At 43.9% G+C, this 26,811-nt stretch overlaps 1 protein-coding gene across 1 annotated transcript in view; it reads right to left on the minus strand.

Moving 5' to 3' along the window:
* Positions 1-960: 960 nt before the first annotated feature.
* Positions 961-26,811, minus strand: part of PDLIM5 (PDZ and LIM domain 5) — a 105,976-nt gene continuing 80,125 nt past the window's right edge. The window contains exons 8-12 of the mRNA XM_060188445.1: positions 21,568-21,742; positions 7,695-7,875; positions 4,901-5,021; positions 3,315-3,430; positions 961-1,989 (exon numbers count right to left, since the gene is read on the minus strand). Coding sequence (XP_060044428.1) covers positions 1,900-1,989; positions 3,315-3,430; positions 4,901-5,021; positions 7,695-7,875; positions 21,568-21,742 — 683 coding nt within the window. The 3' untranslated portion in view covers positions 961-1,899. The remainder of the gene's footprint in view (positions 1,990-3,314; positions 3,431-4,900; positions 5,022-7,694; positions 7,876-21,567; positions 21,743-26,811) is intronic.

Below are 26,811 nucleotides of genomic sequence, written 5' to 3' on the forward strand. Positions count from 1 at the left end.
TTGACGTACAAAAATGAGAGAATGACACTAAGGTCTGGGAAAGGCATGCTGGCTAGGGCCTTTCAAAAGCAGGGAAAGAAGCAGTGAGGGGGAAAATGTGCATGTCAGTTCTGGGGCTTTTTCTGGAAGCCTCTTTCCACCTCCTTGTAGGGCAAAGGGGTGAAGGTAGGCTGGGGTTGCTCAAGGAAGCATACCACTGGCCACTCTGCATTCTCCCTCTTCAATCTTCTGTCACCAGTTAATTATTCTTTGTGTGTAGTGTAAATCAGCCAGACACCTTTGACAAGTTCTTAGGAAGATTAGACAAACACAAGGTGTGTAATCTCCTCCACAGTAAACAAGGGTCCAATAGAAAGAAGTCACTAGTGAGTGATGGGACAGGATTGCACAAGCACCTGCCCCAAACAAATTTAAGCTACAACTTGGTGGGGTTCTAGGCTTGTATTCATTCTGGAAACAAAGGCAGAAATGATCTAACATTACTATTTGTCTGCTTACTGGAAAAATCACAACAGATCTGCAATTTTACCTGTCTTGTCTCTCCATGTGGCATTCTGTTGTCTCTGCCTTCCCACGTACCCCCGCCAAATGAAGAAAACAGGAAATTTGCCACGTTGAGTAGTTAAGCCTAATGACCAGACCTCTGAGAATAGAAACCTTCCAAATTTCACTGGTCACATGTGGAAGTGGTTTCATTTAGTGTTGGAAGAGAACTACCGAAAGAAATAGAAACCTATCTTTGATCTTTCTAATGGAGAATTAAAGGGAATAACCAAACAACAACAACAACAACAAAAAGGTTCTCAAAAAGAGCTAGTGTGTTAGTAGGTCGATTTTAAAACATTTGATTTACTCTCTGAAAAAAGGAAACTTTGAAGCATTTTTTGGACACAGTAGTGATACATCTTAAACCCCAATCACTAATTCTCTTTAAAGAATGAGAAAATCACGAGTGAAAAGTTCAGACAACTAGCTCTTTATCTTGGGGGGGGTGGGTGGATGGAGAATGCAGTTGAATACAGGCAACGAAACATACTCAGTGAATGGAAATGGCCATATTTTAATAAAAGGTAAAACTTGTTTTTTTTTTTTTTTTTTTTTTTCCAGCTTTGGGAGGGTGATGAGAGCAAGATATACTATTATCTCTTACTGGTATGACATATACTGATCACAAAATTCCTATTGTAACAACTATTTGTAAGACAGAAAATGTACATATAATTACTAAAAACAGACATCAGTTATTGATAAAAATTCTCTGTTTAGATTTCTATTTACCATTTTCAAGATAAAAACTATTTTAAAAACATACAAGGCTCCACTTACTGATAAGGTGTAAGGAAGGCACTTTAATTGCCTTTCACAGATTCAGTTCTTTTTTTTTTTTAAGAATTTATTTATTTATTCATGAGAGAGATAGGAAAGAACCAGACATCACTCTGGTACATGTGCTGCCTGGGACTGAACTCAGGACCTCATGGTTGAGGATCCAATGCTTTATCCACTGTGCCACCTCCCGGACCACTCACAGATTTAGTTCTAATGGCCTACAAAGTATAATTATTTCAGCATTAAGGTTTGATTATTTATTCTAAAATTTAACCCCTCACTAATTTACACTTAGCTAAATTTAATAGTCAACCAGGAAATTGGTTTTTATAAAAGTTATTTTACAGGCAAAAGAAAAAAATACAGGAAAAAGTCATAATAAATGTCAAACTGTCTCATTCTGAAGCTAAGTATTTCCTCATAGACATGGGTATAAAAGCTGGAATTTACCCCATTCAGGGTCACTATTATTTTCCAAAATCTGTATAAATATTCAATGTAACAAATAGTTGGCAATCTTTACTCTCCTCGTTCTTCCAATTGCATCTCTTTCCCTTGAACAACTGGCTTTCAGAAAACCACAGAGTGAGCATGCTTCTTGCACAGGGGCTTGTCCTTCTTGGAGAAAAAGGTCTGACCTTCCAAGCTGACACAGCACACCTACAAAAGATGCATTGCTGAATGCAGACATCAGAACACGCCTACTTGGGAAGCCCCAGTGAAGACAATGCCAAGTTTTTGTCTAGAACAGCCATGGTGAGGGTGGCACAGCGCTTCAGTCAGCTGTGCTGAGGACCCTAGCCCTCCGTTTCACCGTCACACCTCAACTTCAAATGATTTAAATAAAGCCACTTTCTGGAAGCTGGGTGGAAGTGCAGCGGGTTAAGTGCATGTGGTGCAAAGCACAAGGACCAGTGTAAGGATCCTGGTTCGAGCCCCACCCCCCACCTGTAGTGGAGTCGCCTCACGGGTGGTGAAGCAGGTCTGCAGGTGTCTGTCTTTCTCTCCCCCTCTCTGTCTTCCCCTCCTCTATTTCTCTCTGTCCTATCTAACAAAGCTGACATCAATAACAAGAATAACTATAAGAACAATAAAACAACAAGGGCAACAAAAGGGGAAATAAATAAATATTTTAAAAAATTAAAAAAAAAGAAAGCCACTTTCCTGAGAATGTTTTCTAATCCATTTACAACACACACAATTCCCTTTTCTTCCTCAAGAATGAAGCACTTAGAGCTTATGAAGAAATGAACATATAAAGGGCTCCCATTCAATATAATTTCTCTCCTAGAGTTCCAGTGAGTGTTCTAAATATGATGTCTGTTGTGGAGAACCAAAAGCATTCAGCAGAAAAATGAACAAACCCTGCGGCCAGGCGGTGATGCACCTACTTAAGTGCTTGCATTATAGTGTGCAAGGACCCAGCCTCAAGAGTTGTACCCCTCTGATCCCACAATCTTGTCAATCATTATTAAATATGTAATAAAAAATGTATTAGAAATAACAGTTCCGGGAGTTGGGCGGTAGCACAGCGGGTTAAGCACACATGGCGCAAAATGCAAGGACCGACCTAAGGATCCCGGTTCAAGCCCCTGGCTCTCTACCTACAGGGGAGTCGCTTCACAAGTAGGTCTGCAAGTGTCTATGTTTCTGTCTTCCCCTACTCTCTCCATTTCTCTCTGTCCTATCCAACAACTACAACAACAATAGTAACTACAACAATAAAACAACAAGGGCAACAAAAGGGAATAAACAAACAAATATTTAAAAAGAAGAACAGTTCCAGTAAAGGGCACTTTGTGCCAAAGTAAATTCCAGAAGATTTCCTAATTTTAATAAGCTTTCAAAAAAAAAAAAAAAGGAGAAAAAAGTGACTTTTTTTTTCCCTTTGTGTTTGAAGGCTTGAAAGATCTTAGTGCTATTATTTCCAAATGGCACTTTTTAGCTTTGAACTGGCTATCTTGGCCTCTAGTGAACCCACTTACCGAGCACACAAAGCAGGTGTCATGCCAGGTGAAGCCCAGCGCCTCCAGAAACAGGTCCCCAGCCTCAATGGGGAAGTCACAACCACGGCAGATGGTACCAAAGAGAGCATAGTAGTCTGCGGGGGCAGGGCAAGAGGAGAGGAGGGTCAGCTTTCAAATGATTGTGCCTAGCATGTCACAATTAAGTGGGATGAAGAGCAAGTCATTGGAGATCATGACAGAGAGAGAGAGAGAGGAGAGATATCCGTAGCACTCTCCACTGCTTGTGAACACCCCCCCCCCACCATCAGGTGTCACTTCATATGATAATGTGTGCATTCTACCAGGTGGCCCTTGACTAAACTTGTAGCAGGACTGGGTGACTGTATCAGCCCCCTTGGCTGTAATTCCCTGAAAGCCTGCAGCCAGAGAGCACCAGCATCTCAGCAGCTAAAGATACTTGTTAGGTTTTCACCTGAAGAAGACAGTTTTTGACAAACAGTCTTTCTATTCTGACTCAGGGAGACAGGGAGAACTCACTGCCACTGGCTGCTTCCTGCATTCTGTTTAGAACCACTTGCAATTCACAACTAGAGCTGGAGACGTGCTTTTCTTTTGCTACAGATGATCTTGTACAGGAAGATTCTTTTTTTATAACATCATCTTAAAAATTAATTATTTTGTTGTCTAGAGACAGAAATTGAGAGGGAGGGAGGGAGAGATAGAGATAAAAAGAGACACCTACAGACCTGCTTCACCGCCTGTCAAGTTCCACCCCCCTGCAGGTGGGGACCAGAGGCTTGAGCCTGCCTCCTTGTACATTGGAACAAGTCCACTCTACCAAGTGTACCACTGCCCAGACTCAGAACCTGGTGGTGTTTTAGAACCATAAGTTACCAGGGATTCAATTACAGCATGTTCCTAGTAACTGACATTTACATAATCACATCTCTCTTTCTCTCTCTCTCTAATATCTTATTATTTATTTATTTTGGGTAGAGACAGAGAGAAATTGAGAGCAGACAGGGAGATAGAGGAGAAAGACAGAGAGACACCTGTGGCTGTGCTTCATCGCTCATAAAGCTTCCCTGTTTCAGGTGGGGACCAGAGACTTGAACCCAGGTCCTCGCACACCATAATGTGTGCACTCAACTAGGTGTGCCACCGTCTGGGCTCCCCAGACCCACATCTCTGAACGACAGCGAAAATCTTTGTTTTGACAAAGTCACATACCATTTCTGCATAATTTCCTCTATAATTTCTAGAGTAATAGTCAATGCTCCTCCCCCCATTAGAGAGTTTTCTTTCTGTTTTGTTTTTCTAGGACAGAGAGAAATTGAGAGCAGAAGGGGAGACAGAGAAAGAGAGACACCTGCAGCACTGTTCCACCACTGGTGAAGTGTCACCCTTGCAAGTGGGTGCACCTGTTTAAACACACACATCACAGAGTACAAAGACCCAGGTTCAAGCCCCTGGTCCCCACCTGCAATAGGGAAGCTTCGTGAGCATGGTAATGTGTGCGCCCAGGTGTTTCCTTTGATAGTGACATAAGGGGTGACGCTGTGTCCTTACTTAGAACTGAGAAGCCCATGGTTTCTGGAGCTTACCTGTCTCACAGTAGGGCTCACCGTCCTCCAGGTGAAAGACATTATTACGAATGGGTTTTTCACAGGCCACACAAGTAAAGCAGGAGACGTGCCATGTCTGTTTCAAGGCATTGATGACTTCCTGTTACAGAAAGGAAATTGGATATAAAGGGGAAAGACAGCAACAAAAAGGTTTATCCTAACAGACTTACGCCAATAAATGGGATAAAGTCAACTCAGTGTGAACACACAGGTCCCTCTGCGTTCAACTTTGCACTGAAGTAATTGGAGATGTTTTGGCTACACCTCAGTTGACTTATTGAAAGAATCAGCACTGTGGTACTTAAACATTATGCAGGCGGAGAGTAAGTGTTTGCCACAAGGCACTTTGCTTCCTCTCAAAAAGTGTCAGAAAGTATTAAGTTAAAAAGACTTCATGGCGTTATCTTGAAAACGGCACGGAAAGATGGCAAAACTAAAGCAAATCCATACTTTGGTGGGTTATGGAAACAATAATATAATCAGTGTAATCCAATCAATCCAACACATGTTGAGGTTTTTGGAAATCAGCTGTGACTGTACACACTCAAATATGTGTCTAAAATTTGAACCACAAAACATAGGCTTCAACTACTAATGGCCTCGTGTTTAAACGTACATATATCAAAGACCGGGACCATGTTTCAATTAGTACGCGTTTTGGGGGAGTTGGTTTGGCAGGGAACAATTTCTTTCAACAGAGAAAAAAGACACGGAGTGAGTAAAGTCACCTTTGAAGAACAGTGTTTTCTTGGGTTACTTTTTATTTTATTATTATTATTATTTTATTCCCACTAGAGTGGTGGATGAGGCTTGGTGCCTGTACGACAAATCCACTACTGATGGAGGCCCTTTTTTTTTTATTCTTTCCCCCCTTCCTTTCTCTCTCCATTTTCCTTCTTCTCCTTCTCTAATCTTCATTCATCTTCTTTAAATACTTTTTATTTATTTAGGGTAGAGACAGAGAGAAAAAAATGAGAGAGAAGGGGATACCAGGGGCTTGAACCTGGGTCCTTGAGATCTGTAATGTGTGTACTCTACAGGTGCACCACTGGTAAGCTCTTTGAAGACTTGTAAGAGGTAAATCATCCAGACACATTTGTGAATGTCTTGGTATTTGAATTAGAGTTCCAGATGTTAGTGACATTGCAGCACATCTATGAAGCAGTAAGTGTCAGTTTTCCATTTCCTCAAATCTTAGGTGGTCCAATAACAATCGTTCTCTTTTATTAATTACTCTGGATTCTGTATAATACATTCATATACTAGCACACTAACACAGAATCCATGCACACCCCACTTGTTGTGTGTCATTATTTGGAAGGGTACAGTGTACATCATTCCATTTTATTTTTGCTCCTGATATATATTTGCCACCAGGATTACTGTTGGGGCCTGATGCCTTCATGAAAACTCCACCATGCTCAGTGCCATTACTTTTGTTTTATTACTTCTGATTTATTTTATGTTTAAATATATTTTATTTAGCTACTATAATGAGAGAGAAAGAGAGAGAAAAGAGCATTGTCAGCTCTGGCTAATGATGGTACTGGGGGGCTGAACCTGGGACCATAGAGCCTCAGGCAGGAAAGCCTTTTTGCAGAATCACTATGCTGTCTCCCCAGCCCTGACCACTTGTTTGTTTTTTTTTCTTTCTTACTCTCTCTTTTTTTTATAGAGGGAGAAAGGGCTGGGAAAACACCTGCAGCACTACTCCATAGCTGGTGAAGCCTCCCTCCTAGAGATGAGGACTCAGGACTTGAACTCAGATCTCCAAGCACAGTAACGTATGCACGGTACTGGGTTTGCTACCACCCAGCTGCTCTTCTGATATATTTTATAAATTAATAATAGAACACTTCATAGGGCTCATTTTAAACTTTTAAGTGTCCTCAAATATCGAGACCTATTCTAACATTACAACTACTCAATAATACATACGGTGTCTTCTCTCAACTGATAAGAACCAGAGTACATCATGTTTTTTGTATGAAGGATTTTCAAATTCAACAATAACACTTCCAACGTTTGCATGTGTTGTGTATGAGATCAGGCACACCGACTGCCTCAGAAATAAAAATTCCAGCCCCTGGTCTCCCACAGGAAACATCTAGCTTGTAATTCGTGGTTTCAAGTTGGATATTCCAGAGTGGGGAATGCAGTTGTTCATCATTATTATATATCTGGTTCCTGAATTACTCCCTTTTTATATAAAAAGAGCAGTGGTTAGATTAGCTTTCCTATCATGTGTATTTGGTCTTCAACTTGAGGTGATATTTTAAAACAAAACACTGCATGCATTCCAGACATATGTATCATTTATAAGCCTCTGGATTTGTACATTTTGTGAAATCTGTGCCCTGGCCTTGAACCCTGGCAGACAAGGAAATGCTGTTCTTATAACTGTGAGGGTTTTTAATGAAGACAGCCCATGTGACAGTTCTGAGAACTCTGCTGTGTGTGGTCCTGGGCTCACTCTTCTTCCTGAGCAAACAGGGTCCTGCTGAGGGAGCAGCATACCCCACAGTGGTCAGATTTTCACACGGCAAGCCAGCACTTAGAAAGACACAGCTGAGGATAAGACAGCCCCACGGGTGGGTCTGCTTCTGTAGAAGCTGAGTTAGCACTGACCTGCACTAATAAACAGGGAGCAGGGGAGAGAGGGGCTGAGCAAGGAGGACACACCAGCTGAGAGCCATGGAAAGGCTTCATAATTGAGAAGGCCTGCTTTTGTGTACAAACCCAGTCAGAGTCCAACAGGCCCCCCAGCACTCACCCCGAGGATCTTCCTGTGGCACCGGCCACACTCTGGGGCAAAGAATTTCTCATAGCACAGCTCACAGTACAGGGCTCCCCTCTCTTCCACGAAGCCAATGTAAGCCATGGTGTTTTTACAGTGAGCACAGTTAAACTCTTCTGGGTGCCAAGACTTGCCCAAGGCCACCAGGAACGGTCCCCTGCCAGGAGAAATGAGAGTTAGGGGGCTGAGCCAGGAATGAACATTTCTAAACTGAGTTGGCTGGGGCTCGTTCAGGCCATGTCCTGAAAACTAAGTGTTGGTTCGCTTCTCACGTCCCACACACAAGGGACCTTAAGAGAACAGATTCTGTAGTTTTACAGGAAGAGAGGAGAAAATACACACAGAAACACAAAAGGAGACACACACACACACACACACACACACACACACACACACACAATTCCTTGGAGAAGAACCATGCCTCCACTCTTCTGCCTTGAGGAACTTGGCTGTGATGTCATTTGAGTCTGTAAGGAATGAGCTGGTTTGCATGATGGTTAACATGGAGACCACAAGGATAGAAGGAAAGATACAGGGTGAAACTTTGGGTGGGGGTGTATTGTACCAGAGCAAAGGACTCTGGGAAAAGATGGCAAGAAGATGGTGTGGTGGGAAAGGAACTGAGTTGGAGGTGATAGTGTTTTGTAGACTCTTGACTTAGCAGATGGAGAACTTTCCTGGAAAAGGAGAAACTGTATCTATATGTCAGCAAGTATCCTGTAAGCCATTCACTCTTCAATAAAATGTTAAAAGAAAAAACAAGAAAGACATCAAGACACCAGGAAAACAAAACAAAAAGCGCATAGACAAAGAGGGGAGTTTGACAAGCCTATCAAACAAAGGGAAGTTCTTCATCTGCTAAGTCAAAAGTTTTTCAAAAGAGTTTCTATAACCACCTAGAAAGCATCTGAGAGTCCATATCTTTGTCCTACACAATGTCTCATAGACAGTTTCCCAAATTTAATAATAAAAAAATGACAGCTGCTAGAGATTGTCTGCAGCTAATCAGGAAGGTCTTCTTTAATTCAAACACGGCTGGTGTGAGTACTGGAAGGGTCTGATTTCCATTAGGCTCTGGCCAAGGGCTGATTAGATGGCAGGGATACTAGCAGGACCCCATTAAGAGGCTTATCTGCCTACAGAGCCCGCGGGGATGAACCGTGGCATGGGCAACACACTTCCCTGTCTCTGCCTCGCGCACACTATCATTCTGAGTGGTTCTCCCACTGAAGCATTTTCTCTTTGATTCAATTTACCAGCGCAGTGTGTCCATGAGGCAGACAGCCTCGCTCTTGCAGGAGGTGCAGCCTTTCCAAAGTTGAAGGAAGCAATCTGGAAACTGCAGGCAGGGTGAAGGCTGGATGTCCAAGGTATTGGTTTCCAGCAAGCTCCTCCACTTCCCTGACCTCATTCCCATCACTGCTAGCACAGAGTGACCACAGGCTGGTCACTCATTTGGTAAGTATTAGGGGCCTGGCTTCTAGATATTAATTATTTCTGCCACCAGGACTATTGCTAGTGCTCAGTGTCTGCACCGCTCCACCATTCCTGGTAACCAATTCTCTCCCCTTTTTGAAGATGGGAGAGAGACAGAGATAAAGAGGGAGAGAGACTAGAGAAGGAGAGTAACTATAGCACTGCCCCACCACTGCTTTGTGAAGCAAGCTTTACCTTTGCAGATGCTGACAAGTAGTGGTCAGAGACTTGAATCCAGATTCTGGCACACTAGGACATATGTGAGAGACAGGGAGAGACAGAAAGCTACAGACCTGCAGCACTGCTCCACTGTTCATGAAGTAACCCCCACCCCCTGCAGGTGGGGACCAGAAGCTTGAACCTGGGTCCTTCTGTACTGTACAGTGTGCACTCAAGCAGGTGCATGGCCACCTGGTCCTTTCTTTGCTTTGTTGTTGTTGTTGGCATTAGTTAACATGCCTTGTTAGTGATGCCAAAGCTATAATGCTCTGGAATGATGAGTCACTATTTGTGTGGAAGGCCGAGGGAGCTGGAAACCCAAGTTTACAGTAAACTGCATTTCATTATCAGTAAGAAACATGCTACTAGGGGTCTGGCAGTGACACCCCTGATAGGGCATGCATGTTGCCATGTGTGAGGACCCTCGTTAAACGCACACATTACAGTATGCAAGGACCCAGGTTCAAGCCCCTGGCTCTCTACCTGCAGGGCAGAAGCTTCATGAGTGGTGGAGCAGGGCTACAGGTGTCTCCGTCTCCCTCTCTATTTCCCACTTCTTTCTCAGTTTCTCTACCTCTATCTGAAATAAATGTATAAATAAATACAACAAAAAAATAGAAACAACAAAGGGCTGTAGATCATTTATTTTATAACTAATGCATTATTTTCGGTAAATTATTGCTCCATTTTGTGGGGTGGAGGTGGGAGAAGAGACCATCCCTGGGACTTCACCTGTCTGGACTGACTTGCAGATAGAGACAGAGAAGCAGAGGGAGAGACTGAGAGAGGCAACAACACTGAAACTTCCTTCAGTGCAGTAGAGGCTGGGCTCGAACCTGGGTCACACATGTAATAAAACAGTGCACTACTCAAATGAGCTATTTCGCCAGCCGGACGCAGGGATTTTGCATCTATGGCTTCCCCAAGTTTCCTTTGTGCTATCAAATCTCTAATTTCATCCTGTTCTGGTCATAGAAGAGACTGTACGGATGACTTCATTCTCCTAAGGTCATTAAACTTGCTTTACAGGTTAATGCGGCTGGTTTGACCTGGAGACAGTTCCTGGAAAGACTGAGAACAGCGGCTTCACTGTGTCACACAGACAGTGCTCTGGGGCCTGTGTGGTCTCTGGAGCCCATGGGTGCAGTGATCTGCATCCCACTGTCCTTGCACCAGCCCTGAGAGCCATCACTGAGGAGGGTGCTAACTCTCCACTGGGAGCTGACTGAGTCCTCACCACCTACTGCGATCTCTTCACATTCTTGAGGGCTCTGTGGTGAGGTGGATTTGAACATTTCTACATTAATTACTATGCCACCTTGAACATTCTGTTCTATCTCTGTCACATGTCTTCTCTCTGTCCACTATTTCTGTCTTAGAACCTACTCTCCTTGCTTTTTTTATATACCTTTTTATTTTTCTTCTTTTTAATATTTTATTTATTGATATTAATGAAGGAGAGAGAAACCAGAGCTCTCTCTGTTCAGCTCTGGCTTATGGTGGTGCTGGGGACTGAACCTGGGGCCTTTGGTGCCTCAGGCAGGAGAGTTCTTTGAAGAACCACTATGCTGTCTCCCCAACCCTGCTCCACCTGCTATTAGGATAGCCACTCTGGCTCTCTTTTGGCCACTGCTGGCATAAGTCTTCTTTTCCAGACATTTCCCTCCAACGTTTCTTACGTGAAGGGATGAGAGGTGTCAGGGTAGTCTAGGACTGAAAGGGCAGAGAAAGAAGAAGCAGAGGGTCGTGAAGGAGAAGCCACAGACACCAGGGACACAGCAGGCTGCTGTCACTACTAGGAACACTCATGAGAGCCACAGGCGTGAGTGTAGAGTGACCTGGCTTGGCCTTGGCTGTGTGGTTCCCTGTGGCCACCCCCGGCCACTCAGCTAGGGAGAGTCATAGTGACTGTTTAAGAGAGACAGGCATGGGAACTGGGGTCAGAGGCAAGGGAGGGGCTCTAACAGCCAGAATGCTCTAACAGGTTGAGCAAGAAGGGGATGGTGACAGCAGTGCCAGAAGGGCAGAAGAAAGATAATCTAGAAAAAGATGAGCTAGAGGCTGCAGGGGGCTAGGTCGTGTGGGAGCTGCTGGGGATGAAGGAGCAAAGAGTAGGGACATACAAGTGGTGGCTTTTGAAGAAGGGACAGATGCTTAGCTACCAGGTCACAGAGAGGCTTCTAGGCAGAATAACACTTCTATTCTGTTACTGGTTAAACACAAGGTTGAGGATATGGCTGGACACTACTTGGACAGGACAGCTAGAGGCTTCTCTGAAGTAGAAGTTGTCAGGGAACTGACAGAGACCCCAAATGTAGGGATCACATGTAAAGAAATCAGTAGACTAGCACTTCACTATTTGTCCATTTCTAAGGCAACTATTAATTTTTTACTGTTACAACTGTGACCCTATAGAGCCTATAGGTCAGGAGTTCTCCTTTTTCTTTCAAACAGCAAGAGAGAAATAGAAATGGGGAAAGAGAGAGAGAGAAATCTGCAGTACTGTCTCACCACTTATGAAGCTTCTCCTCTGCAGGTGGGGACTGGGGGATAGGTCTTTGGGGTTGGTAACATGTGTGCTCAACCAGGTGCACCACTACCTGAACAGTGTGGGTGTCACTGTCACAGCTGACACACCTCTGGGACACGGACTTCACTGCATTTTGATTGTACCTCTCCACCAGGAGTTCAAAGACAGGTGCTAAGGGCAGGGGAAACAGCATCATGGTTCTGCAAAAGGCTCTCCTCCTGCCTATGGCTCTTTCACAGAGACGCTAAGAAGCATCTGAGGAGTGAATGTCCTCTCTGACTCTAGGTCACACAATGGACAACAGGATTTCATACTATCAGCTGTAGTTACTGGCTGGAGAGATACTTAGCATCACAAGGTAGGACTTGCCTACCTGAGGACCCAGACTTGGTTTCCCACACCACCTTCCAGAGCTCAGTGGTGCCCTGGTATCTGTTTGTCTCTGTCTCTCTGTCTCTCTCTCTCTCTCTCTGTGTCTCTTTCTCTCCTCAAAAAATAAATAAGATTTTACAGAAGTCTATTTTGTTAGCTTGACTTGGGGGTACCACATTTGCCTGATTTTCTGCTTCCCTGTAGTGCCAGATCTCCAAATGTCAATCTAGTCAAGTAAACAAGGAGTCAGAGACATGATGTTTCCATAGTGGATGAAAAGTGTCCCCTGGCAGAGTTGCTTCACAAGTGGTGAAGCAGGTCTGCAGGTGTCTTTCTCTCCCCCTCTGTCTCCCATCCTCTCTTCATTTCTCTCTGCCCTATCTAACAATGACAACATCAATAAAAACAACAATAATAATTACAACAACAATAAAAAAACAAGGGCAACAAAAAAGGGAAAATAAATATAGAACAAAATAAATAAAAACATAAAAAAGGTGTCCCTTATCAAACTAAGCAAAGCGTTGGTAGAGACCCCCAGCATAATGGCCCTATCATCTATAACAGACAGCAAATGAAACAAAGCTATCTCCAAATAGTATAATCCAGGCAAAATATCCAGTACCATTTCCAGATTCAAACAAACAAACCAAACAAAAATTAACAGAAGAGGCATATAAAGTGATCTACAGAGTTTTTAGCTAAATTTGTTGGTACTGATACCCAAAGTTCAGGTTTCTGAGGTTTTAGATGATAACAATAACAACACACAGAATGAAACAGAATGCAAAATGTGCAGTAGCTGGCTCTCACTTCAAAACTCCCTCTGGAACTAGGTATCCAAAAACAGATGAGTGGCTGAGCAAGCTGTGGTATATATACACAATGGAATACTACTCAGCTAAAAAAAAAAATGGTGACTTCACCGTTTTCAGTCGATCTTGCATGGACCTTGAAAAATTCATGTTAAGTGAAATGAAACAGAAGAAACAGAAGGATGAATATGGGATGATCTCACTCTCAGGCAGAAGTTGAAAAACAAGATCAGAAGAGAAAACACAAGTAGAACCTGAACCTGGAATGGGTGTATTGCACCAAAGTAAAAGACTCTGGGATGGGTGGGTGGGTAGAATACAGATCCAAGAAGGATGACAAAGGACCTAGTGGGGGTTGTATTGTTATATGGAAAACTGAGAAATGTTATGCATATACAAACTATTGTATTTACTGTTGAATGTAAAACATTAATTTCCCAATAAAGAAATAAAAAAAACAACACTCCCTTTGAAAAGAAATCTAAGACAAAGGAAGACAGTGTAAATCATGAACTGAAATCAAGCTGTGGAAAACAGAGAGAAAGGAGGAAATGAATCCTGGACTCTGGGGCCTGCCCATCTGCATGACTGCCATAACAGCAGCACGCCTGGGCCCGCAGGTTGCCTGCCATGGCAACAGGTGCCTGCAAGCCTGTCACTCTATCTTGGGCCTCCTTGCTCTGGGAAGTGACATCGAGACCCAGTCGGTAGCTGGGATTAGGCTCTGACGGGATCTCAGGACCGACCAAAATCTATTCAAGCTGCCTCAGCCTCTGACCACCCAGCACATGTGCCATGTTAATGACGGTTATATGATCCCATGTGGGTTAGTCTGGATTCTCTTCCCTTTCATAAGAAAGTAGAGCTCTAGTGTTGGGCGAGTCCAGCCCCATGTGAAAGCTGGAAGTGAGGGCCACTCACGGGACTAAAAGGCTGTACTCATCTCACAGCACAGTGGGGCTGGGCACTGGGGTCAAGCCCTGGTCTGGAGTTTGCTGTGAACCCAAGGCAGGGTGGGTTGGGGGGTGTGACTTCTACCTGGATTCTCCCATATCCTCCATACTCGATGTCCCCCAAATTGCTGAGTGTAGAGTGCTAGAGGAGGGCACGGGATATAACCATCAGGGCAGAGGAGACAGCCTAATGGTCAGGCAAAGAGAATCTCATGCCTGAGGCTCCAAAGTTCCAGGAGGCTCCATTGCCAGAGCTGAGCAGTGCTGTAGTTAAAATAATAATAATTGCAACATCGAAAATAAAAGAACCATACAAAAGATCAATGAAGCCAAATGTTGGTTCTTTGAAAGATTAAACAAAATTGACAAACCCTTAGCCAAACTCACCAAACAAAAAAGAGAGAAGACTCAAATTAATAGAATTGTAAACGATGCAGGAGATATCACAACTGACACCACAGAAATCCAGAGAATCCTGTGAAACTTCTATAAAGAACTATATGCCACCAAGCTAGAGAATCTGGAAGAAATGGAACAATTCCTAAAAACCTATGCACTTCCAAAACTGAACCAAGAAGAACTACAAAATCTAAATGCACCAATCACAGACAAAGAAATTGAAACCGTTATTAAGAATCTCCCCAACAACAAAAGTCCTGGACCAGATGGCTTCACAAACGAATTCTACAAAACTTTCAGGAAACAGTTAATACCCATACTTCTTAAGCTATTCCATAAGATTGAAGAAACAGGAATACTCCCTTCCACCTTTTATGAAGCCAACATCACCCTGATACCAAAAGCTGATAGGGACAGAACAAAAAAGGAAAACTACAGACCAATATCTCTGATGAACATAGATGCCAAAATATTAAACAAGATCTTGGCCAACCGGATACAGTAACACATCAAAAAGATTGTTCATCATGACCAAGTGGGATTCATCCCAGGAATGCAAGGCTGGTTCAACATCCGTAAGTCAATCAATGTCATTCACCACATCAATAAAAGCAAAGCCAAAAACCACATGATTATCTCAATAGATGCAGAGAAAGCCTTTGACAAAATCCAACACCCATTCATGCTCAAAACTCTACAAAAAAATGGGAATAGGTGGGAAATTCCTCAAGATAGTGGAGTCTATATATAGCAAACCTACAGCCAACATCATACTCAATGGACAGAAGCTGGAAGCATTCCCACCTCAGATCGGGGACTAGACAGGGCTGTCCACTGTCACCGTTACTCTTCAACATAGTATTGGAATTTCTTGCCATAGCAATCAGGCAAGAGAAAGAAATCAAAGGGATACAGATTGGAAGGGAAGAAGTCAAGCTCTCACTATTTGCAGATGATATGATAGTATACATAGAAAGACCTAAAGAATCCAGTAGAAAATTACTGGAAGTTATTAGGCAATATAGCAAGGTATCAGGGTACAAAATCAATGTACAAAAATCAGTGGCATTTCTTTATGAAAACACTAAATCTGAAGAAGAAGACATCCAGAAATCACTCCCATTTACTGTTTCATCAAAATCAATCAAATACCTAGGAATAAAGTTGACCGAAGAAGTGAAAGACTTGTATACTGAAAACTATGAGTCGCTACTCAAGGAGATAGAAACTGATACCAAGAAATGGAAAGATATCCCATGCTCATGGATTGGAAGAATAAATATCATCAAAATGAATATTCTCCCCAGAGCCATATACAAATTTAATGCAATACCCATCAAAGTTCCACCAAGCTTCTTTAAGAGAATAGAACAAACACTACAGTCACTTATCTGGAACCTGAAAACACCTAGAATTGCCAAAACCATCTTAAGCAAAAGAAACAGAAATGGAGGCATCACACTCCCAGACCTTAAACTATATGATAAAGCCATCATCATCAAAACAGCATGGTACTGGAACAAAAATAGGCACACAGACCAGTGGAACAGAATTGAAAGCCCAGAAGTAAATCCCAACACCTATGGGCATCTAATCTTTGATAAGGGGGCCCAAAGGATTAAATGGAAAAAGGAGGCTCTCTTCAATAAATGGTGCTGGGAAAACTGGGTTGAAACATGCAGAAGAATGAAATTGAACCACTTTATCTCACCAGAAACAAAAATCAACTCCAAATGGATCAAAGACCTAGATGTCAGACCAGAAAGAATCAAATACTTAGAGGAAAACGTTGGTAAAACACTTTCCCACGTACACCTCAAGGACATCTTTGATGAATCAAACCCAATTGCAAGGAAGACTAAAGCAGAAACAAACCAATGGGACTACATCAAATTGAAAAGCTTCTGTACATCCAAAGAAACTATTAAACAAACAGAGAGACCCCTCACAGAATGGGAGAAGATCTTCACATGCCAGACATCAGACAAGAAACTAATCACCAAAATATATAAAGAGCTCAGCAAACTTAGCACCAAAAAAGCAAATGACCCCATCCAAAAATGGGCAGAAAATGAACAAAACATTCACCTCAGAGGAGATCCAAAAGGCTAACAAACATATGAAAAACTGCTCTAGGTCACTGATTGTCAGAGAAATGCAAATTAAGACACTAAGTTACCACCTCACTCCTGTAAGAATGGCATACATCAAAAAGGACAGCAGCAACAAATGCTGGAGAGGTTGTGAGGACAGAGGAACCCTTTTACATTGCTGGTGGGAATGTAAATTGGTACAGTCTCTGTGGAGAGCAGTCTGGAAAACTCTCAGAAGGCTAGACATGGACCTTCCATATGATCCAGTAATTCCTCTCCTGGGTATATACCCCAAGGACTCTATAACACCCAACCAAAAAGAGGTGTGTACTCCTATGTTCATAGCAGCACAATTCATAATAGCTAAAACCTGGAAGCAACCCAGGTGCCCAACAACAGATGAGTGGCTGAGAAAGCTGTGGTATATATACACAATGGAATACTATGCAGCTATCAAAAACAATGAACCCACCTTCTCTGACCCATCTTGGACAGAGCTAGAAGGAATTATGTTAAGTGAACTAAGTCAGAAAGATAAAGATGAGTATGGGATGATCCCACTCATCAACAGAAGCTGACTAAGAAGATCTGAAAGGGAAACTAAAAGCAGGACCTGATCAAATTGTAAGTAGGGCACCAAAGTAAAAACCCAGTGGTGAGGGGTAGACATGCAGCTTCCTGGGCCAGTGGGGGGTGGGAGTGGGCGGGAGGGATGGGTCACAGTCCTTTGGTGGTGGGAATGGTGTTTATGTACACTCATAGCAAAATGTAGACATATAAATCAGTAGTTAATTAATATGAGAGGGGGAAAATCAATTGTATGTCTCAAAGTTTCTCAAAAGACAAACTGAATCTTTTTAATATATAGACTATGTATTTGATATGCGGACTCTCTCAAAAGCCTAGACCAAGTAGATTAGAAGTATCCAATAGCACAGCTATATACAAGATACTGGATACTGTACAGCAAACCATAACAAAGGGACTTTTCAAAGTTAACCCAATTAACAAATAATGTGATGATAATATTAACTATTGATTGTCTCTTTGATCCCTAAGACAGCAGGAACCTCACATCTCCACTATAGAGCCCCTACTTCCCCCAGTCCTGGAACCCTAGGATAGGGCCCACTTTCCCGTATGCATCTCCCAATCCAAACCAAATAATATTGCATCCGCCGATCACAACCTAACCAACGCAACGATTGCCACCTCAACATGCTTCACTTCAGACTGTATCCAGAGACTTCACGTGTGGAATGACAACCCTTCAGCTTCATTACTCGGGTGAGACTTTTCCTTTTATAGTACACTCTAATTTCATTTCAGGTAGTTCACTTTCTAACAAAGTCCCATAACCTAGATATACACCAGTTTCTGTGAGAGAGAGCTTATGTGCACACGTATCCATAAACTACTGCAAAATATATACCTGAAAGCAGAAGTACACTAGAGTTTGCAGTGAGTACCTCCCTAACACTTCCTTTCCACTATTCCAAGCTTGGGATCCATGATTGCTCAACAAATTGTTTGGCTTCATATGTTGACTCTCTTTTCAATCACCAGGTTCCAGATGCCACCAGGATGCTGGCCAGGCTTCTCTGGATTGAAGACCTCACCAATGTGTCCTGGAGCTCAGCTTCCCCAGAGACACACCTTACTAGGGAAAGAGAGAGGCAGACTGGGAGTATGGACCGACCAGTCAACGCCCATGTTCAGCGGGGAAGCAATTACAGAAACCAGACCTTCTACCTTCTGCAACCCTCAAAGACCCTGGGTCCATGCTAGAGAATGGGAAAGTTATCATGGGAGGGGGTGGGTTATGGGGATTGGGTGGTGGGAATTGTGTGGAGTTGTATCCCTCCTACCTTATGTTTTTGTTCATTAATCCTTTCTTAAATAAAAAAATTTAAAAAAATAATAATTATAAATAAAAATAATAATTTGATAGATGACACAAATTAATAAGGAAATATCTGATTTTTGACTTGACTACAATAGCATACAAATAATAGAAGTGAATCCTGTCTCTATAAAAGATATTTCTAGGAGGTTGGGGGTGGTAAGCTCACCCAGTAGAGTGCACACCTTAGAAAGAGCAGGGACCTGGGCTCAAGCCCTGGGCCACCACATGGGAGAACTTGCGGTAGGGTGGGAGGGGTGAGCTTCACTAGTGGGAGAGGTCTTTGTTCTCTCTCCCTCCCTTTCTAGCTGTATCTCACACTCAATCTAGAGGAAAGGTAATAATAATAATAATAATAATAATAATAGTAATAACCTGCCTGGAGTGGTGGAGTCATGTAGGCACCAAGCCCCAGCAATAAGCCTTGTGGCAAAAAGAGGATTCTTCTATCTATAACACAGCAAGTATCATCATATAATGACCTTATAGGCCAGAAGCAATTTTCAGTTTATTACTATCTAACAACAGTAGCATTGAATTCAGTGAGTAGCTACTGGGACTAAGAAGTATTAAGACTATATTTCATAGTCCTTTAAATAGTGGAATAGAACTGTAGCCTGATAGGGGGCTTCTGGGAAACGGACCCTAACTGCATGGACATTCTGACCTCAGTCACGCTTGGCCTGATCAGCTCACACATTCTCTGCTAGACTCTGGGAAATTTCATGAATCATCTCTTTCTCCTGACAGCCGCTACTGCCTAATTATTTTCTTCTATTAAATCATACTTCCACTTCTATAAAACATATTTATTTTGTTTTTTTCCTGCTACTGTGGTTATCTCTGGGGCTTCGTACCTGCACAACTCCACCATTCTTGGTGGTCTATTGTTTAGAGAGAGTGAGAGACAGGTAGAGATTGAGAGAAACAGAGATATGTCAAGTATTGCTCCACCACTCCTGAAGCTCTCCGCCCCTCGAAGGAGGGGCTTGAACTTGGGTCCTTGAGCAAGGTGACATGCACAACTGTGATCACATGCTGTGTGCTCGGGACATGTATCATTTAACATCGGGGCTGGGAGAAGGGCACTTATACTTGACTCTTTAGCACATGGAAACTTTGTTGGGGTCCACTTAACACACTAACTAGAGACATTATCCCACAGTGACTGTCATGGTGATGGGAAGAGGAGGGTAAATCTCATTCAACTTTAGGGAGGCCATGGTGTCAACAGGCCCATTCATCCTAACAGGATGAATGAAACCCAATCGTGTCAGCTAGGAAAGTCACAAAGCACGGGTCTTGCTGGGGGTGTGTGTGTGTCTCTGGAATGAATATTCATATCTGCATCTTGTAATATTTTAGAAGCTACTTATTAAGAAAAGTTCAGAGAGCTACTATGTGCCTTAAGATCTTTGGCCCTTTTGTACTTGGAATTTATTTATTTGAATTGTGGTGGTGGCATTTTGGGGGCTTCAACACCCTGGATTGGCTTTTTAGACAGAAAGAACTCAGCTAGGGGGCCGGGCAATGGCACACCTGGTAGAGCACACATATTACAATGAGCAAGGACCCAGGTTCAAGCTCTTGGCCCCCACCTGCAGAGGGGAAGCTTCATGAGCAGTGAAGCAGTGCTGAAGGTGTCTCTCTTCCTCTCCTTTTATCTCCCCTCTTCCATATCAATTTTTTTTTGTCTCTATCCGGCAAGTAAATTAATAAAAAATCTAAAAAATATCCAGGCAGAGAAGCAGAGAGAGGACATGGTTGGGTGGAGAAAGAGACCGCAGCACCAAAGCTTCCTCTATGCATCGGGAACCAGACTCAAACCCAAGTGAGTTATTTTGCTGGTCTGTCCTTACATTTAAGAGACAACAAAACTGGGGCCATGTGGTGGCACACCTGGATAAGTGCACACATTACAGTGAGCAAGGACCTAGGTTCAAGTCCCCAGTCCCCACCTGCAGGGGGAAAAATTCACGAGTGGTGAAGCAGGGTTGCAGGTCTTTCTCTCTCTCTCCCTACCCCCCTCAATTACTACTCCCCTCTTCTTCTTCTTCCTCTTCTCTCTCTCTCTCTGTCTCTCTCCCTCCCTCCCTTTCTTTCTCTTTTCTTTCTTTCTCTCTTTTCCTTCTTTCCTTTTTCTCTCTTCCTCTTCCTTCTTTCCTTCCTTTCCTCCCTTTCTCTTCCTACCTTCCTTTTTCTTTTTCTTTTTAATCTTTTTTGCCCCCAGGGTTATTGCTGGGGCTCAGTGCCAGCACCATGAATCCACTGCTCCTGGAGGCTATTTTCCCCCCTTTGTTGCCCCCTTTTTTTTTAATCGCTGTTGTGGTTATTATTATTGTTGTTACTGCTATCGTTGTTGGATAGGACAGAAAGTAATTGAAAGAGGAGGAGAAGACAGAGTGGGGGAGAGAAAGACACCTTCAGACCTGCTTCACCGTCTGTGAAGTGACTCCCCTGCAGGTGGGGAGTCGGGGGCTTGAACCAGAATCCTTACGCGAGTCCTTGTGCTTTGCGTCACCTGTGCTTAAACCGCTGAGCTACTGCCCGACCCCCCTTCCTTCCTTTTTCTTTCTCTTGCTTCCCTCCATTCATTTTCTCTTGCTTCCTTCCTTTCTCCCTCCCTCCCTTCCTCTTCCTTCATTCCTTCCTATCTTTCTCTTCCTTTCTTGCTTCCATTTTTCCCTCTCTTCTTTCCTTCCTTTCTTCCTTCCTTCCTCTTTCTTTCCAGAGCCTTTCGCAGTTCTGGCTTATGGTGGTATAGGGGATAGAACCTGGGACTTTGGAGCTTCAAGCAGAAGAATCTCCTTATAGAACCATTAGGTGATTCCCTGTCCTCTTTATAAAGCTTCTTGAGAAAAGGTGGTGGTGGGGGGTGCTGTATCACAGCCCCACTCCACTGGCCTCAGGGCAGCCCCGATGCCACCCACAGAGCCAGGATTTGAACCAAGGGCCTCTGACACAGTGAGCATGTGTTTCTCTGGGTGAAGTAGCTTCTGTCCCCCCAATATTTTCAGGAGGCACATCCTGACTGTTTCTGAGTTTAGAAGGCTGACCAGCACTGGCCGTTATTGTCGGGAGCTACCCACCTGATGACCTGGTTGCAGTGGGCGCACATGGGCGTGCGCTTCCCCGCCGGGATGTGCTCTGCTCGCTGCACCAGCGTGTCCTGCTCGCTGTTGGGCGGCGGGGCGGCCCCTAGGGGTGCTGAGCTCGCAGCTTCCGAGGATGCGGTGCTGTTGGAGATTCTCCCAGTGTAAGGGGCTGCCAGTCAAAACAGAGGATGCAGAGTGAAGAACTTGGCAGGGACTTTTCCTAACAGCCAGATAATATGAGTTCATTCATTCACTGTCACCAGGGTGAGCGCTAGGGATGGATACCTTTACCACACGTCTGCTGTTGCTGGGGGCTTCTTTTTCCGACAGAGACAGAGAGAAACAGAGAGAGAGAGATGGAGAAAGAAGGAGCCACCTGCAGCACTGCTCTACCACTCCTGAAGTGCCCTCCCTTGCAGGTGAGGGCTGGGGGCTTGAGCCCAGGTCCAGTCACATGGTAATGGGTGTGATGTACTGGGTACAACACTGCTCAACCCCAGATAATATTCATTTTTAAAGCAATTCCTCAGTCACTCAAATTAGGAAGAGATTATATAATGACAGTGGCATACCTAGTTAAGTGCACACAGTATGAAGCACAAGGACCACCCAGGTTTGAGCCCCTGCTCCCCATCTGCAGGGTGGGAGGGTGGTTTCACAAATGGTGAAACACCTGTGTAGGTGTCTCTCTTTCTCTCTCCCTTTCTATCTCCCCCTCCTCTTTCAATTTCTCACTGTGTTGGGAGTCGGCCGGTAGCACAGCGGCTTAAGCGCACATGGCGCAATTTCTCACTGTGCTATGAGAAGATGGAAAAATGGCCACCAGGAGCAGTAGATTCATAGTGCTGGCACCAAGTCCCAGCGATAACCCTGGAGAGGTTAAAAAAAAAAAAAGGAAGAAAGAAAAAAGAGAGAGATTATATGTCAAACCCTGGACAAAAATCAAGAAGGTCCAGAGAAAAACAGGATGCAGGATGACACCACAGAGCAGGTGTTCCACAGGTGCTGGTGGGAGAACAGGGACTTTGGTGGTTGAAACAGGGCATCACATATCCAGAATGGTGCGTCTTGGCACCTCTGGAGTCCAACAGCATCATCATAAGTCAGCAAGAGTGGACTGAAGGCAACTGCAATGCAGGTGTAACACACAGGATGCAGCTGCAAAAAATATTGGCTATATCCGCTCTCCGGAGGAGACACCATGTGTCAGACACCACTCTGGCACTAACGGAGCTCTGAGAGGGATGGGGAAAAAGGACTGTAGCTGGGTAGGGTGGCACACCCAGTAGAGTGAGCACATCACCACGTGAGTGAGGACGTGGGTTCAAGCCCCCAGAATGCACATGTAGGAGGGAAGCTTCATGAGTGTTGAAGCAGGGCTGTGGGTGTGTCTCTTTTTTTCTCTCCCTCATCTTCCTCTCCCTTACTCAATTTCTCTCTATTCTATCAAATATATATGGAAGAAAGAGAAAAACAAGAAAGGGGACCAGGTGGTGGTGCACTCAGTTAAGCGTACACATTTCCATGCATGAAGTCCCAGGTTGGAGGCCCCCTCCTCATCTGCAAGGGGGAGGCTTCATGAGTGGGGAAGCAGGTCTACAAGTTGTCTATCTTTTTCTCTGTGTCTATCTCCCTCTCCCCTCTCTATTTCTACCTGTTCTATCAAAGAAATAAGACTGAATTAAAAAGGGAAAAATGGCCACCTGGAGCAGCAGATTCATTGTACATGGCCTGAGCCCTGTCGGCAATTAAAAAAAGCATCTGTGGGGGTCGGGCGGTGGCACAGTGGGTTCGCACGTAGCGCAAAGCGCAAGGACCAGTGTAAGGATCCCGGTTCGAGCCCCCGGCTCCCCACCTGCAGGGGAGTCGCTTCACAGGCGGTGAAGCAGGTCTGCAGGTATCTATCTTTCTCTCCCCCTCTCTGTCTTCCCCTCCTCTCTCCATTTCTCTCTGTCCTATCCAACAATGAACAACATCAACAATGGTAATAATAATAACCACAAGGAGGTTACAACAACAAGGGCAACAAAAGGGGGAAAAATGGCCTCCAGGAACGGTGGATTCATGGGGCAGGCACCGAGCCCAGCAATAACCCTGGAGGGAAAAAAAGAAGCATCTGTCTGCCACTGATCACTCTCCTGTGAGCCTGTTCTTCTTTCAGCTAACAGTGAACAAAAAGCAGGAAGACTGTTGACTTCATTTTGCCTATAACTAGGAAACTGCATTATAAGCAGAACACAAAGAAAATCCCAGATCACTTTCATTTTGCCATTTTTTTAAAAAGAGACCACCATGGAACCATGTTGTGAGTGTGGATTAGGTTCAGGATTTCAAGTAATGGGAAAGTGACCAACAGAGTGATCTTCACATCAGACCTCAAAGAAGTCAAGTCCTTTCATCTCTCACATGCCTTTCCTCTGTTTGATCACAGGATCTTACACATAAGCCCTGGAAGACTGAGCCACTGAGTCTGTAATGCCCTTCTGCTCACAGGGAAAAAGGACAGGAGCCACCTGGCCTGTGACTCAACAAGAAGGCAGACATGGGGCCAGGAAGAAAAGCCTTTCAGAAAAAAAAAAAAAAAAAAAAAAAAAACAAGGAAGGAAGGAAGGGAGGAAGGGAAGAAGGGAGGAAGTAAGGGAGAGAGGGAGGAAGGAAGGAAGGGTGGGAGGGAGGGGGGAAGGGAGGAAAAGAGGGAAGGGAGGAAGGGAGGAGTTCTTTTTTATATCATTTTATTAGGAGGGAGTCAATGGCTTGCAGTACCATTGTTGTTGGCACATGGGTACAATTCCTTTTTTTAAAAATTTTATTAGTAACTTAATATTGATCTACAAAATTATAATGGGTATAACTTCACACTGTTCTTACCACCAGAGTTCTGGGTCCCCAATCCCTCCATTGAAAGCTACAGCAATTCTCCCAAGGTTGCAGATGTGGGTTGACTATTATTTCTGCAAACATCTGTTTATATTTGTATATATTTGCATGGGTACAATTCTCATGTCCCCATGATAGGTGTCTATAAAACACTGTCACTCCCAACCTAGGTTCTTTTTCCCCATCATGCACCAGGACCCTAAAGCCCTCTCCATACCCTCCTTTCTCCTCCTTTCCCAGAGTCCTATGCTTTGTTGCCATCCTCTACACCCAGCCCAAGTTTCACTTTGTGTTTCCCCTTTCTGTCCTGGTTTCTTAGTTCCCTCTATGAGCAAGATCATCTGGTATCCATCCTTCTCTTTTTGGCTTTCCTCACAGGAAACCTGTGATAGTCACCAGGAGACTAAAAAGGCCTGAAGTGTCCTACCTTCTTCCTGCAGGAAGGAAGCTTGCTTTTCGAAACTGCCCCTTTAGAACTGCTTTGGAAAAGACAGAAATTCTCGCCCTTTCTTTTCCTTTTTTTTTTCTCCCCTTTTTTAGGTAGGGCCAGTTTTTCAGATAGAGAAAGGGAGGGAGAGAGGGGGAGAGAGAGAGAAGGAAGGAGACCAAAGCACTGAAACTTCCTTCAGTGTGGTGGGGGTTGGGCTTGAATGTGGGCTCTGCCCATGACAATGAAGGTGTCAGGGGAGCTACCTCAAGGGCCCTCAGCTATGTCTTGTTTCTGCACTGCTAGCCCCTTGGTCCTTGACAATGTCACATGGGTCATGTTAATACCAAGTGCTGGTCATTTCCAGGACAGCTAGTTTCTCTAGAAGTTCAGGTCTTCAGTTTTTTCCTTTCTCCCTGCTTGAGAGTGTTCCTGGGAACAGGGCTCAAAGCAGGAACAAGTAACTCTGGACCATGTGAACCCTGCTCACCAGACTGGGGGTAGGGGGTGGGGTGGTTGGTGGGGGTGGGGTGGGTATGAGAGGCAGAGGTTGAGGCCTAAGCCTTGGAGGACAGAGAAAACACTGCATCCTGGGCCCTGCTTCTCTAATTACCCTGTACCCTATAGAGAACGGTCTTCCATGTCTGAACGCAATACACCATGTCTCTCTTGTTATGAAAATCACCTAGTTTTATATAGGAAAATAAGTCCCTCTTCTTTTAAAATATTTTTTATTTATCATCTTTATTTATTTGTTAGAGACTGCCAGAAATCAAGAGGGAAAGAGGAGGTAGAGAAGAGAAAGACAAACACCTGCAGCCATACTTCACCACTCGTGATGCTTCCCTTCTGCAGGTGGGGACCAGGGGCTTGAACCCAGGTCCTTGTGCACTGTAATATGTGTGCTTCACCAGATGCGCTACCACCTGGCCCCCTGAGTCCCTCTTTTTAAAGATGGTAGTTTAAGGTCTGGGGCCAGGTATGCACATCTTTCACTGGGCACTAGGCCCTGGCACCCTGTGAGGGGAACCAGACACCAGGAAGACGCTCTGTGGGTGGTGGTAGGGAGGGGGATAGTGTTGTGGTCTCTCTTTCACCTAAAATTCAAAGGAAGGCAAAAGTCACCCTAAGATATTGGAATCATGCAGGTGGGAGGCCCCAGTGATGGAAATATAATCAAAATCAAAATCTAGTGGTCTGGGAGATGGTGCAGTGGTAAAGCTTAGGCCTCTCAAGCATGAGGTCCCAAGTTTGATCCCCAGCAGCACATGTGCCAGAGTGATGTCTGGTTCTTTCTCTCTCCTCCTATCTTTCTCATAAATAAATAAGATCTTAAAAAAAAAAAAAAATCTAGCTCTTATAATGAAAAGGTTTTTTTCCTCTTTCTGTAAAGCAGAGTTTCTGTTTCTAACTCCTAGCAGACTGTTAAACAGAAGCACTGAGTAATCCCTACTTCCTAATGAGGAGTGGAAGGCCCTAGGATGTGAGTGACTTGCTTCAACTCAATATGAGTGAGTCAGCTAAGGGCTGCAGTGAGGGGGAATCCAGTGTATGACTCATGTTTTCTGTCTTAACCAGCATCTCAAGCAATTTCCAAAAATTTCATTAAAAAAAAAATTTTTTTTATACGACTTCTCTTCATCCCACTGGGGCAATGCTTGCAAGTTTTATTTTTTCTTTTCTATCCACTACGTATATATATATCAATACTGGGAAAACAACAACAACTCATCCAGAGATTCAGAACCACTAAGACTTTTTAAACCAGAGGTATTAGGGAGACTATCTTTTATTAACTTTTGGTTTTGAATGATACAGGGGCCAGCCTATTTAGCCCTCTTTGTATTTTAGTACTATGATGGTCAAATGCAGAATTACAAAGATTGCTGCAAAATAAGCAAAGGTTGCAATGAGAAACCTGCAGTGCACTGAAA

The sequence above is a fragment of the Erinaceus europaeus genome, chromosome 3 (genome assembly GCF_950295315.1).
Source record: "Erinaceus europaeus chromosome 3, mEriEur2.1, whole genome shotgun sequence".
In the NCBI taxonomy this organism is placed as follows: domain Eukaryota; kingdom Metazoa; phylum Chordata; class Mammalia; order Eulipotyphla; family Erinaceidae; genus Erinaceus; species Erinaceus europaeus.